This window comes from Porites lutea, chromosome 4 (genome assembly GCF_958299795.1).
Source record: "Porites lutea chromosome 4, jaPorLute2.1, whole genome shotgun sequence".
Lineage (NCBI taxonomy): Eukaryota > Metazoa > Cnidaria > Anthozoa > Scleractinia > Poritidae > Porites > Porites lutea.
Window position 1 is genome coordinate 16,555,781 of NC_133204.1, and position 13,589 is coordinate 16,569,369.

At 43.8% G+C, this 13,589-nt stretch overlaps 1 protein-coding gene across 1 annotated transcript in view; it reads left to right on the forward strand.

Moving 5' to 3' along the window:
- The window catches only part of LOC140932696 (cilia- and flagella-associated protein 46-like), a 63,375-nt gene that overhangs the window by 17,683 nt on the left and 32,103 nt on the right, over positions 1-13,589 (forward strand). The window contains exons 14-23 of the mRNA XM_073382207.1: positions 5,537-5,858; positions 6,689-6,831; positions 7,990-8,202; positions 8,959-9,202; positions 9,348-9,497; positions 9,852-9,962; positions 10,080-10,267; positions 11,507-11,647; positions 12,553-12,730; positions 12,947-13,094. Coding sequence (XP_073238308.1) covers positions 5,537-5,858; positions 6,689-6,831; positions 7,990-8,202; positions 8,959-9,202; positions 9,348-9,497; positions 9,852-9,962; positions 10,080-10,267; positions 11,507-11,647; positions 12,553-12,730; positions 12,947-13,094 — 1,838 coding nt within the window. The remainder of the gene's footprint in view (positions 1-5,536; positions 5,859-6,688; positions 6,832-7,989; positions 8,203-8,958; positions 9,203-9,347; positions 9,498-9,851; positions 9,963-10,079; positions 10,268-11,506; positions 11,648-12,552; positions 12,731-12,946; positions 13,095-13,589) is intronic.

Consider the following 13,589-nt stretch of genomic DNA (forward strand, 5'->3'; position numbering starts at 1 on the left):
GTCATCCATAGTCATACCTAGTCATCCTACTCATCCCTCGTCATTCCTAGTCATCCCTAGTCATCCCAGTCATCCCTAGTCATCCCTGGTCATCCTTAGTCATCTTAGTCATCCTTCGTCATCCCTAGTCATCGCTACTCATCCCAGTCATGCCTAGTCATCCCTAGTCATCCCTAGTCATCCCAGTTATCCCTAGTCATCCCTATTCATCCCAGTTCTTGCCAGTCATCCCTAGTCATCCCAGTCATCCCTAGTCATCCCAGTAATCTCTAGTCATCTTTGTTCGTCCCTAGTCATCCGTAGTCATCCCAGTCCTCTCTAGTCATCTCTAGTCATCTCTAGTCAACCGTAGGCATCTAAGTCATCTTTAGTCATCCCTAGTCATCCCAGTCGCTCCTAGTCATCCCTAGTCATCCCAGGCATCCCTAGTCATCCCTAGTCATTCCAGTCATCCCAGTTATCCCAGTCATCCCTAGTTATCGCTAGGCATCCCTAGTCATACGTAGTCATCCATAGTCATCCCGGTCATTCCCAGTCATCCTAAGTCATCTCCATCATCCCTAGTAATCCTTACTCATACCTAGTCATCCCTGGTCAACCGTAGTCATCCTAGCCATCTCTAGTCATTCTTAGTCATCCTAGCCATCCGTAGTCATTCCTATTCTTGCCAGTCATTCCTAGTCATCCCTAGTCATCCCAGTCATCCCTAGTCATCCCTAGTCATCCCTAGTCATCCCAGTCATCCCTAGTCATCTCTAGTCATCCCAGTCATCCCTAGTAATTGTTAGTCTTCTCTAGTCATCCCTAGTCATACCTCGTCGTCCCAGTCACCCCTTGTCTTCCCTAGTCATCCCAGCCATCCCTTGTGATTCTTAGTCATCCCTAGTCATCCCAGTCATCCCAGTCTTCCCTAGTCTTCCTAGTCATCCCTAGTCATACGTAGTCATTCATAGTCATCCCTAGTCATGCCAGTCATTCTTAGTTATCCTAGTCATCCCTTGTCATCCCTAGTCATTTCAGTTATCCCTAGTCATCGTTAGTCATCCCTGGTCATCCCTTGTGATCCTTTGTCATCCGTAGTCATCCCAGTCTTCTCTAGTCATTCCTAGTCATTCCAGTCATCCCTAGTGATCTCTAGTCATCCCAGTCATGCCTAGTCTTTCCTAGTCATCCCATTCATCACTAGTCATTCCAGTTATCCCTAGTTATTTCTAGTTATCGCAGTCATCTGTAGTCATTCCTGGTCATCCCTAGTGATCCTTTGTCATCGCTAGTCATCTCAGTCATCTCTAGTCATCCTTAGTCATTCCTAGTTATGCCAGTCATCCCTAATCATCCTGGTCATGCCCGGTCTTACTAGTCATCTTAGTCATCCCTAGTCATCCCTAGTCATCCCAGTCATCCCTAGTCATCCCTAGTCATCCCTAGTCATCCCAGTGATCCTTAGTCATCTCTTGTCATCCCAGTCATGCCTAGTTACCTAGTCATCCCATTCATCCCAGTCATCCCTAGTCAACCCAGTCATCCCTAGTTATCCCAGTCAGCTCTTGTCATCCCTAGTCATCCCAGTAATCTCTAGTCATCCCTAGTTATCCCTAGTCATCCCAGTCATCCCTAGTCATCCCAGTCAACCCTCGTCATCCCTAGTCATCCCAGTCATCCTTAGTCATCCCAGTCATCCTTAGTCATCCCTAGTCATTTCAGCCATCCCCAGTCATCCCTAGTCGTCCCAGTCATCCTTAGTCATCCCTAGTCATCCCTAGTCATCCCAGTCATCCCTGCTCATTCCTAGTCATCCCAGACATCCCTAGTCATCCCTAGTCATCCCTAGTCATCCCAGTCAACCCTAGTCATCCCTAGTCATCCCCGTCATCCCTAGTCAACCCTAGTCATGCCATTCATCCCAGTCAACCTTAGTGATCCCTAGTAATCGCTAGTCATACGTAGTCATCCGTAGTAATCGCAGCTATCCTTAGTCATCTCTAGTCATCCCAGTCATTCCTAGTCATCCCTAGTCATCCGTATTCATCCCTAGTCATCCCCAGACATCCCAGTCATCCCTGTCATTCTTACTCATCTCAGTCATCCCTAATCATCCCAAGTCATCCCTAGTCATACGTAGTCATCCGTAGTCATCCCTAGTCATCCCAGTCATCCCTAGTCATCCCAATAATCCCTACTCATCCCTAGTCATGGCAGTCATCCCTAGTCATCCCTAGTCATCCCAGTCATCCTTAGTCATCCCTAGTCATTTCAGCCATCCCCAGTCATCCCTAGTCATCCCAGTCATCCTTCGTCATCCCTAGTCATCCCTTGTCATCCCAGTCATGCCTAGTCATCCCTAGTCATCCCAGCCATCCCTTGTCATCCCTAGTCATCCCTAGTCATCCTAGTCATCCCTAGTCATCCCAGTCATCCCTAGTCTTCCCTAGTCATCCCAGCCATCCTTTGTCATTCCTAGTCATCCAAGTCATCCTCAGTCATTCCTAGTCATCCCAGTCATCCCAGTCTTCCCTAGTCTTCCCCGTCATCCCTAGTCATACGTAGTCATCCATAGTCATACCTAGTCATCCTACTCATCCCTCGTCATTCCTAGTCATCCCTAGTCATCCCAGTCATCCCTAGTCATCCCAGTCATCCCTAGTCATCCCTGGTCATCCTTAGTCATCTTAGTCATCCTTCGTCATCCCTAGTCATCGCTACTCATCCCAGTCATGCCTAGTCATCCCTAGTCATCCCTAGTCATCCCAGTTATCCCTAGTCATCCCTATTCATCCCAGTTCTTGCCAGTCATCCCTAGTCATCCCAGTCATCCCTAGTCATCCCAGTAATCTCTAGTCATCTTTGTTCGTCCCTAGTCATCCGTAGTCATCCCAGTCCTCTCTAGTCATCTCTAGTCATCTCTAGTCAACCGTAGGCATCTAAGTCATCTTTAGTCATCCCTAGTCATCCCAGTCGTTCCTAGTCATCCCTAGTCATCCCAGGCATCCCTAGTCATCCCTAGTCATTCCAGTCATCCCAGTTATCCCAGTCATCCCTAGTTATCGCTAGGCATCCCTAGTCATACGTAGTCATCCATAGTCATCCCGGTCATTCCCAGTCATCCTAAGTCATCTCCATCATCCCTAGTAATCCTTACTCATACCTAGTCATCCCTGGTCAACCGTAGTCATCCTAGCCATCTCTAGTCATTCTTAGTCATCCTAGCCATCCGTAGTCATTCCTATTCTTGCCAGTCATTCCTAGTCATCCCTAGTCATCCCAGTCATCCCTAGTCATCCCTAGTCATCCCTAGTCATCCCAGTCATCCCTAGTCATCTCTAGTCATCCCAGTCATCCCTAGTAATTGTTAGTCTTCTCTAGTCATCCCTAGTCATACCTCGTCGTCCCAGTCACCCCTTGTCTTCCCTAGTCATCCCAGCCATCCCTTGTGATTCTTAGTCATCCCTAGTCATCCCAGTCATCCTCAGTCATTCCTAGTCATCCCAGTCATCCCAGTCTTCCCTAGTCTTCCTAGTCATCCCTAGTCATACGTAGTCATTCATAGTCATCCCTAGTCATGCCAGTCATTCTTAGTTATCCTAGTCATCCCTTGTCATCCCTAGTCATTTCAGTTATCCCTAGTCATCGTTAGTCATCCCTGGTCATCCCTTGTGATCCTTTGTCATCCGTAGTCATCCCAGTCTTCTCTAGTCATTCCTAGTCATTCCAGTCATCCCTAGTGATCTCTAGTCATCCCAGTCATGCCTAGTCTTTCCTAGTCATCCCATTCATCACTAGTCATTCCAGTTATCCCTAGTTATTTCTAGTTATCGCAGTCATCTGTAGTCATTCCTGGTCATCCCTAGTGATCCTTTGTCATCGCTAGTCATCTCAGTCATCTCTAGTCATCCTTAGTCATTCCTAGTTATGCCAGTCATCCCTAATCATCCTGGTCATGCCCGGTCTTACTAGTCATCTTAGTCATCCCTAGTCATCCCTAGTCATCCCAGTCATCCCTAGTCATCCCTAGTCATCCCTAGTCATCCCAGTGATCCTTAGTCATCTCTTGTCATCCCAGTCATGCCTAGTTACCTAGTCATCCCATTCATCCCAGTCATCCCTAGTCAACCCAGTCATCCCTAGTTATCCCAGTCAGCTCTTGTCATCCCTAGTCATCCCAGTAATCTCTAGTCATCCCTAGTTATCCCTAGTCATCCTTAGTCATCCCTAGTCATCGCAGTCATCTCTTTTCATCCCGTTTTACTCTAGTCATCTTAGTCATCCCCAGTCATCTTTTGTCATCTCTAGCCATCCCAGTTATCCCTTGTCATCCCTAGTCAGCCTAGTCATCCCTAGTCATCCTTGGTCATCCCAGGCATCCCCAGTCATCCCAGTCATCCCTAGTCATCCCAGTAATCTCTAGTCATCCTAGTCATCCGTAGTCATCCCAGTCCTCTCTAGTCATCTTTAGTCATCCCGTGTCATCCCAGTCATCCCTAGTGATCCTTATTGAGTCCTAGTCATTCGTATTCATTCCAGGCATCCCTTGTTATCCCAGTCATCCCTAGTCATCCCCGTCATCGCTAGTTATCCTGGCAATCGCTAGTTATCCCAGTGATCCTTAGTAATCCCAGACAATTTTTCATCTTTGTATTTTATTGGAAAGCAATTCTCTACTTGCTTAGTTTTCAAAATGGTTGCCCAAGGAAGTCCAAAACTTCTAATGGAAGGCCCGCAAAGTATTGTGGGCGGAAAAATAAATTCGCGATACCGCGAAAAATAATTCTTTGTCCAATGGAAATATATTTCTCAATACACATTAGAAAAATAATTCAACGTACCACTGAAAAATATTTCATGGTATAAATGAAAAAAGTGTTCCTATAATTAAAACAAAAATAACTCATTTTGATAAAAATATTACCTACACGCTGGAAAAGGTATTGTTTATTGATGACAAAAATGTGCAACAGGTCCATGATATTTGCTGCAGTGGGATTAAAATTGACTTGTAATGCAATTCTGTTGTTATGATTTTGACCAGAACGGGCCTCCATACATAACTTTGATATTAATAAGGGACTTTTGTTTATTTATGAAGCATGATTGCCTGTCAACACGTTCGTGTAATTAGTTACTAACAGCTATGGGCAAAATGGCCCAAATCTTTCTGGCTTCCCTTCCTTTCCTCGGCATGTAATCGATATTAACGAATTTGCAATACAATAAATCGCGGTAAAAATTGCTTGGTTTTGTACGTCTGGCCCTTTCACGAAATGTCACTTTTGATAGCCAATTCCGGGGAGGGCACCTTTAATTGGGTCGGCGTGTGCCTCTGAGGCCTTCAAACCCTGACCTTATCTAAGACAAATTACCCTGTTTAAGACAAGAGACACTGTTTTCATGAACCTTATTCATTTCATTTAGGACACAAAATTAAGGATATTTTAAAAAACTAACATTACAGAATGACCCCGAAAACCATACCCTTCTCAGCGGTACACCCTCCGGAAGTCAATTAACTGTTATTGCAACAAAATTTACTTTGTTTCAGAGTTCGCATTTGGGCCGACCTAGCTAAAACGGCTCGTAAACAGCAGGTGTGGGATGTGGCTCGTGTTGCTGCAAGATTCTGCCTTCTTTATGACGACAATCGTTGGTCCAAGAAAAGCTCTGGTAGCACGTCAGAGAAAAATGTCGATGGTGTTGTAGACAGGGAGGAATCTTCAGGGACCAAGTCTCCAGTACCTGGTGAAACTGGAAATAAACTAGACGTGACAGGGATGAAACTTCTTTATCCTGAAGGAATGACTCCGTTCAGCGTGGAACAGGACCTACTCAGGACCTTGGCAGAGGTGCATTTTATTTTTGCTGAGGTACGTCTGAAGCTTACAACTATTGAGGGTCCCTAATAGAGTTCTTCAATCCCGTAATCCCAAAAAATTGTTAACCATAACCCGGAGCGTGCAACGTTCATACAAGGACTATGTCACGGCGTTTTCACGGACCGGTTTATTTTTAGATGCATTTTACAGCACTTTTTACCGCGAAAATGGAAGCTCCGTTCCATTCATTAGCGCATTATAAATATAAGAAGTGACAAAGGACACCCAAACGTCATTAAAAGGTCAAACATGCCATTTTCAGGGATTTTAGTTTTGACGACTGGTTTGTGGGACCTGAAAGATATTCTTAACTTGCGCCAAAATCGTTCTAAATATAAACTGGTCGGTGAAAACGCCGTGACACGAGCACATGAGAATTGCTAGCTCCGCGTTATGGGCTCCTGACCTAGGTTGAGACATTTTCACCTGAAATCAAATTTGACCTGTAACGTGAACGTGCTATACAAAAAGCGAATACGCCTTTTAAGCAAAGTGGCTTCAGTTACAATGGCTACACAGCCTTAGAAAAGAGCGCATTTTTGTCTTAAATGCTCTCACCTTGAACAGGCACCATCATAATCGAACAGCATTATATATGGCCGACTTATTCGAGTTTTTTCTCGTAAGTTTCGGCCTTGCAGTATTCATTATAGATAGACAATAAAAGGTTACCGAGGAAGTATTGGTTCAATTTCATATTTTGCAACTGCAATATGAAGAAATAAATATAAAATAGATCAAAGACGCAACTTATGCAGTTGCGAAAAGAAAGCTGGTCCCGAGATCGTACGTAATAATGATCTGTGGTTATTATTTGACAGGCCCTCGTACACTTACTGAAAATAGAAGGAGTGCAGCTGTGTGACAAACCTGTTCCACCCGAAGACACCATCAAGCTACGCCCCAAGAGATATGGTGATCAGTTGGTCAATTTTGATGAGATACCAGAGTGGGTATCTTACTGGTAAGATATCTTCTTTGATTGTTTATTCCACTGGGCACATTTAGGCTTTGTTCACTCTACAGCGGATAGCTCTTGTGCCGACACGAAAATCATACCTTGTAGGGCTTCCATTCATACATAAGAACGCTGTTTTCGGCGTTATTTTTGTCAGAGAGGGAAGCGTTACCGCGCCGATTATGAAAGTGGATCGACATATCGGATAGCTACCACTTGCAGTTTGTAAACGTGTTAATCTTACAATGATCCCGTGTTGGATCATTATACGTTTCTGGAAAACTGCCCACCTACCCCTCCCCTAAGCCAATCTTCTTTTGTAATGAAAACAATGCTCTTTTTCTATAGAAAGTACTTTTCTATTCCTTTTGGCGAATGGCAACTTATCATGCATGCAGTTAGTAACGTCGAGTTTCATCGGTCAAAACTAATTGACATTCCCTCTTCGTGACTTTTAATCTCTCGCCTGCTTGTCTTTTTCGCACGTGGTCTTGCATTTAAGAGATTCATAAAGCCCCGTGCAAGCGGACGCAACATTGTTGGCCAACAGCTCCCGACATTGTGGGATGTTACATGTTGCGTCCGTTTCACACCCTGTTGCATGTTGTTATATGTTTTTGCGTGTTGTTGGGAGTTGTTGCGCAAAGGTTGAAAGCGGTCAAACTTTTGGGCCAGCAAACTCCCAACATTTCTTTTGTTCCGTGATCGTCGAAGCGTGGGACCGAAAAACAATGTTGGATCCATTTGCACAGCTCTTCCATCATTGTTGGGGCCGCGCACGCGCATTAGTCACACATGGTGTCCAAAGTCTTATTGGTTGTATCCTTCCCACGATGCGGTGCAGGTCCCAACATTGTTCGGAGTTGTTGCATCCTTTTGCACACCACTGCCAACACGAACGCAACAACTCTCAACATTGTTGGAGCCAACAATGTTGGGAGTTGTTCCATCGGTTTGCACTCCACTGCCATCACGAACGCAACAATTCCCAACATTGTTGGAGCCAACAATGTTGGGAATTGTTGCGTCCGTTTGCACGTAGCTTAAACTGTGGCTGCTGTTCACCTCTCGATTTTTGGCCATACAATGGTTTTTGCGAAGTATGAGGTTATTCACAGCCCAGTTTGTCGAGGTTAACTCTGACTCTTATGATTTTTCCATCAGCGAGTGGATTTCGTCCTTGTCAAATGATGTTATTCACAGTTTCCAGCGAGCAGCAGAGATAGGAGTTGAGCTTAAAGAGCCTTGGCTCGTGTGTAATGCAGCTGTATACTTGTGGAATTATACCACTCACCTGCTCTCACAAGGAAGAAACAAGGAAGTCATACCAACATACTCCCCTGTGTTAGAAGCTATGAAGGTTACTGGTCATGCCGGGTAAGCTGAGAACACTCGCAGCATGCAGGAAATTAGGGATGTTATATACATTTTGTAATGTAAGAGGTGGGATATTATCACATACGTAACTCACGTTTCGAGCGCACACCGATGAATTGCCCAAGTTCGCCATACTGCAGGACAAATGTAAGGAACTTTCGGGGTTTGTTTACAGCAAAGGTCGTCAAAAGTCACGTGAAACTAAGCGTGAAATCTGACGCTCAGAAAGTAAATTGGGTTCATTGCGAGCCCATGCTGCTGAAACTGACATAAAACAGTAAACATCAATGCAGTTACTTAATCTGTGTCGTTTGGGTAAACGTGGTGCCCGTATGCATGAGCTAGGAAGTATCACTTGATTGTGCAACTATTTTCTCTGTACCGGAGAATTTTCTTGCATGTTATCATGCGAAGGCGGAGTATCGAATGTTGGAAAGTCAGTGCGAAGACCACAACATTCTTCGGAACACGGGGGAATGGTTGCAAAAATGCTCACACTTTGTCTTCAATTGCTTCTCTAATTAAAGCAGGTCATAGTTACAACGCATTCTTAGCAATAAGAAGAATAAGCACAAGCATAAATAAAAGAATGGCCATTCCTGAATTAATCATAAAAATAAGACCACACAGTCGTCCTCCCCTGCGATTGTGTGATGTGTGAAAATCTAGGATGGAGGATACGCACGTATAACTTGGCATAAACGAAATTTTAATGTTTCCTTGTGATTGTAGATGAACTAGTTTCTCTTTTAACAGCGAGACAGTATTGTTGTGCCAGATGTGTAACGCTATTGCCCAGGGATTCATGCAGCCGTGGATTCCAGCTCTGCCTCCTCCAACTGCGCCAGCCACCCCCAGCAAAGACAAGATTGACAAGCCAGACAAAGCAAAAGGACGTCAGAGCGGGAAAGGAGGAACCAAGGGTGGACCCTCTAAAGGATCATTACAGACCGTGGCTGTGGACCCTGAGGCTACACCTGATTTGAAGCAAGCACTGGAGGTACGATGACGTTGAAACTATAAGCGGCAGCTACAAAGAAAAAACTGTTTTTAAAACAATAGACGTTTTTAACTTTGTACAAAACTGTAGCACCAACACTGAACGCCCCGTATGTTTTAAAATTGGTCCTTTTCTCTGTTTTCAGGTGCTAGAGTACGCGCTCAATACAACAAATGGTCAAGAGACCAAAAATCTGGTACCTGTCAGTACTCGTCACCCTTTGATAATTTCATGGGTGTTTTGTAAACAGTTACTAAATCAGCAGATACCGAAGAACCTCGGGCATGATGATGAGGTTGGTAGAAATGGAGAGTTTTTTTCTTTGTGATATTATCGTCAATGGTTAATGTCGCGGAAAACTCGGTACCTATTGGGTGGGTAGTTTAGCCTAGTTTGGCATAGTTCGATTAGGGTCTATCTTATCACAGAGAGCACGCGGTTCAAACCGGTCTGACTATTTGATGGACTGTCAGCATCGATTTACTTTACTTTACTGTTTAGACGTGTTTCTTTCTATTTTCAAACAAGGTGGATTGGTGAGTACTTTATCTTTGTTTTTGTAGCTACTTCTCTTCTTAGAAGAGAAATAGGTACTATGTCATCGAGTGTGTCAGTCCGTAAGAGGTCCAATCTTTATTTTTTGACTCAGGATCCTCATGGCCAGGGTCCCATGTGTCGAGCTCTTTGTGCGGTTGAGATGTTGTCTCTACAAAACAATGGTCTGCCTGAGTTCACTGGGACTTGCCCTTCCCTAGCCGAGGTGAGTCTGAATGTCCATATGGTTTTATTGTAAGTTTGAGATTGCATAGAGGGAAGCAAGCAAAGCTGATAAGCTTTAAAATCAGTTCCAATCTGCTTGCTTATTTGTTTCTCTTAGACTGTGAAGTTAGTCGATGCATGTCAGTGGAGCGATAGCCTGGTAGAATTACAGATGTGGAGTAGACTGTCCGTGTTGGCTTTCAATGCTGAGAATCATTCACTCGTACTTCATTGTGGTCAGAAGGCGGTGGCTTTTGCAGAGAATGACAAGTGTCTGGCAAAGCGAAACCCCAAGAAACCAGACAGGTAACTATGCTAAACCTCGTTTCTTATTTTGGAGAAAGGGAGAAATCAGTTGCCAGAAACTCCAGAACTCTCGAGCTTCCCGAGCTCTATGGCTCTCTAGTGACCAGGTCGAGATTTAATTATAATTTGTCTAGCTATATATCTCAGAGGTGTTACGTGGGTTTGAGAAACGGTTTGCGAAACTTGCCTTCTCAACGAACGTAAGTTTGTGATCCGTATTTGGTATTATTCTCAGTGTCGAATCTTCGTCGATTACAAGTCCAAAAGGTCTACACCGTGGACATAAAATCATTATATACTGTTATCTTCAACAACAGTGGCGTTAAGCGTTAGCCTATTTCCTAAACAAGCGTCCAGTTCTCGACCCAGTTACAAGCACACTCACCCGTCTTGATGAACTTGTGCTGACCCTAGATGCCTTTACCTTTAACGGTGATTTTTAACAGCAAATCGGAGGGGTCGCCATGGGCAGTAAGATGGGCTCAAACTATGCATGTCTCCTTGTCGGATACGTTGAGGGGCGGATAGCAAGCCAGTACCACGGCTTTGTACCTCAACTACACAGAAGGTACATAGTGCGCTAAGGCAACGTTTTGGCGAACACCTTCGGAGCATTAAAAGGAACTTGCCGGGTTTTCCTGTTGCTGAACATTTCAACTCAGCTGGTCACTCACTCGACGACACTTTTGTCCGAGGAATGATGCTCTGTAAGGATAACGCGCAACGGAAGCGCCTGGAAGTGCGAATGATTTTTCAACTTGGTACCAGTCAGCGGAGCGTTTTAAACTCCGACTTCCGTTTCCTCTAGGCCGCGCGCAGAGCAGCGCGCGCACTACAAAGTTGTTTATTTTTTGATTTATGACGTATATAAACCTTGCAACGGTTTCAACGAACTGGTAATTCCACTGATGAAGGGCCAGGGAAAAGAACTCCAGCTTAAGAACGGCACTTTTGTTCATAATTCATTTTTTAACAAACATTTTCGTTACTTCTAAGTCCAAAAGGTGTATGTTAAATGAACGAGGCAGCAAATACAGTCATACGCAAATGTTAGGTGTTCTACTATACAGTTTTTACAAAGTCTATACAATTGCCAACAATTCTTACCTTGAGGTTTTGGCTCAGTATTGTAATTAATCAAATATGTGGTGGAATTTCAGACTAATCCAGCGCTCGCGTGTTGTGGAACAAGAGATCTTTTAATGCAGTACTGTGATGTAAAATGTTGTTGAATTTCAGACTGTTTCAGCACAAGCTTGTTGTGGAGCAGGAGATGTTGTATTACAGTAGTGTGGTGATGGGCCAGAGTCTTATGAAAAACATGCAAGGCAAGAACGAAATTAGGAGAGATGCGCTTGTGTGTTTTGTGAATGCGTGCAGGTAGGTAGATTATTACTTGCAACTTGCTTTCTTTCGTATTCTGTGGTCCAAGGCTTGCATTCGTACGATTCCGTACAAAGAAGGGCTTCCAGAATTGTTGGTGTTTGAAGAAAGTGTTACAGCTTTGGCACAAGCTATCAATAGGCATTTTGCAGCTAGTCGTTCACGCGGTTCAAAGCAGCCATGCTGTAGAGGAAGGGATGCACTAGGAACAGACAATCAGATTTCCTTTGTTTGCGTTCTCTCAGGACGTCTCTTTCTCTTCAACATGGGCCATGTTTGCCTCATTTATTAGCAAATTTTTCAGTTGTTATTATATTGTAAGTTCAAGAACAGATTCTTGGATAGCAAACTTTATAATTTGGTTAGTAAAATTTATGCCCACTAACCCGAAGGGTTAGTTATCCAAAAAATTAATTTCGAGCCCTGAATTGGCGGTTTTGCACCTCTTGAATGACCAGTTGCAAAGGGAGCTTAGGTTGCATCAGAGTTTGCTGTGCTCCCACTCTGTACAGTTTAAATACCCATCATAACCCTTTAGATCTAAGGGCAATGTCACAGGATCCAGCATTTTTATGCCTAGTGATGCTCTTTCGATTCCTATGGTTAAAATCTACACCTTGGATCAGAGCTTCATTCATCCTTTTCCTGAACTGAACTGAGTTTCGGTGAACTGTTTGCTTGTCCCTTCAGAGTTCCTCCTATATCATTGTAGCATTCATTCTTTTCTGTTGTGGCTATTCTTCACAAATGCATTTATATAAACAAAAGCGAAACAAAACCAGAGAGGGCCAAAATATTTAAGGGAACTGTGAAACGAAGCAACTCAAAACCAACGCATTCGTGCCATTTTTCAGTACCGTATTTAAAACCTCTGTGGTTTATATTCTTTGACTTAACGTTAGGTTTGGACAGAAGGCAGGAAACTACGAGTTGGTAATCGCGGCAGCTCGCCACTACTGGAATGCCATCAAGCCGTTTATTGTTGAACCTATTGAACGGGAGTTGCTAAGGGAACCAATGGAAGCTGTGTTGGAGTGTATTGCTGCAGTAGCTGCTAATGAAGTCGGAAAGGAAGATGAGGTGAGACGAAAGTGTCTATAAAACAAGAACTAACATGTACACGTTAATCAACCTTAGTCTTCCATGTTATCATTTTATACCTTTGGAACAGAGTTAGGAAATTCTAAGCTTCCCAAGTTTTCCAAGAGGAGTACTATGTAATTCTGTGAGGTTCTTAAGTAATTTATGACATCTATTATTTTTACAATTTTTTCCATTTCTTTCTTCACTGCTTAGGATGACGATGAAGACACAGAGTCCTCTCCAGAAAAGAAACCGTCCAAGAAGCCTATAAGTAGCAAAAGTGACAGAGATAAAAAGGCCAAAGAAAAGGGGGGTGATAAGAAGAAAGAGAAAGAAAAGGAGAAAGAGAAAGGAAAAACTGGTAGTGAAATCTGTTTTGAAAAAAGGAGTGAAAGACACTCCCTTATGTGTACTTATTAGTCGTCAAGTATTCTACCCGGCACTGATACGACTGGCGACTACCAAATTCCAGCACATCGAATTTCAGATTAGTAGCTTCAGGCTCAAACCGTCGCGTTGTTACTTTCGACTACAAACTTTTTCTGGGGTAACCCTGTGTTAGGTATGCCATCTAGAGAGTGGGAGTAGCAATACTTCTCGGTGCTTCATGCTGCAGAAATTGTTTCAGCTCCAACCGTTTATGTGCTGCCTTAGCTCTTTTGGCACTTACCTACCCTGTTTCCTAGAGGATTTATTTTGAAGAAGCTTTTTGTGAAGAGCCGTGGCGTAAGGATGCAGAAATATTTCAAAACGAATACGAGAGTTTCCTGGGAATTATCAAACACAAAGACACTCAAAGCGCATTCGGGCTTCATTAGTTTTCCCGTGTTTGGAAATCACGATAAACCACCCTTTG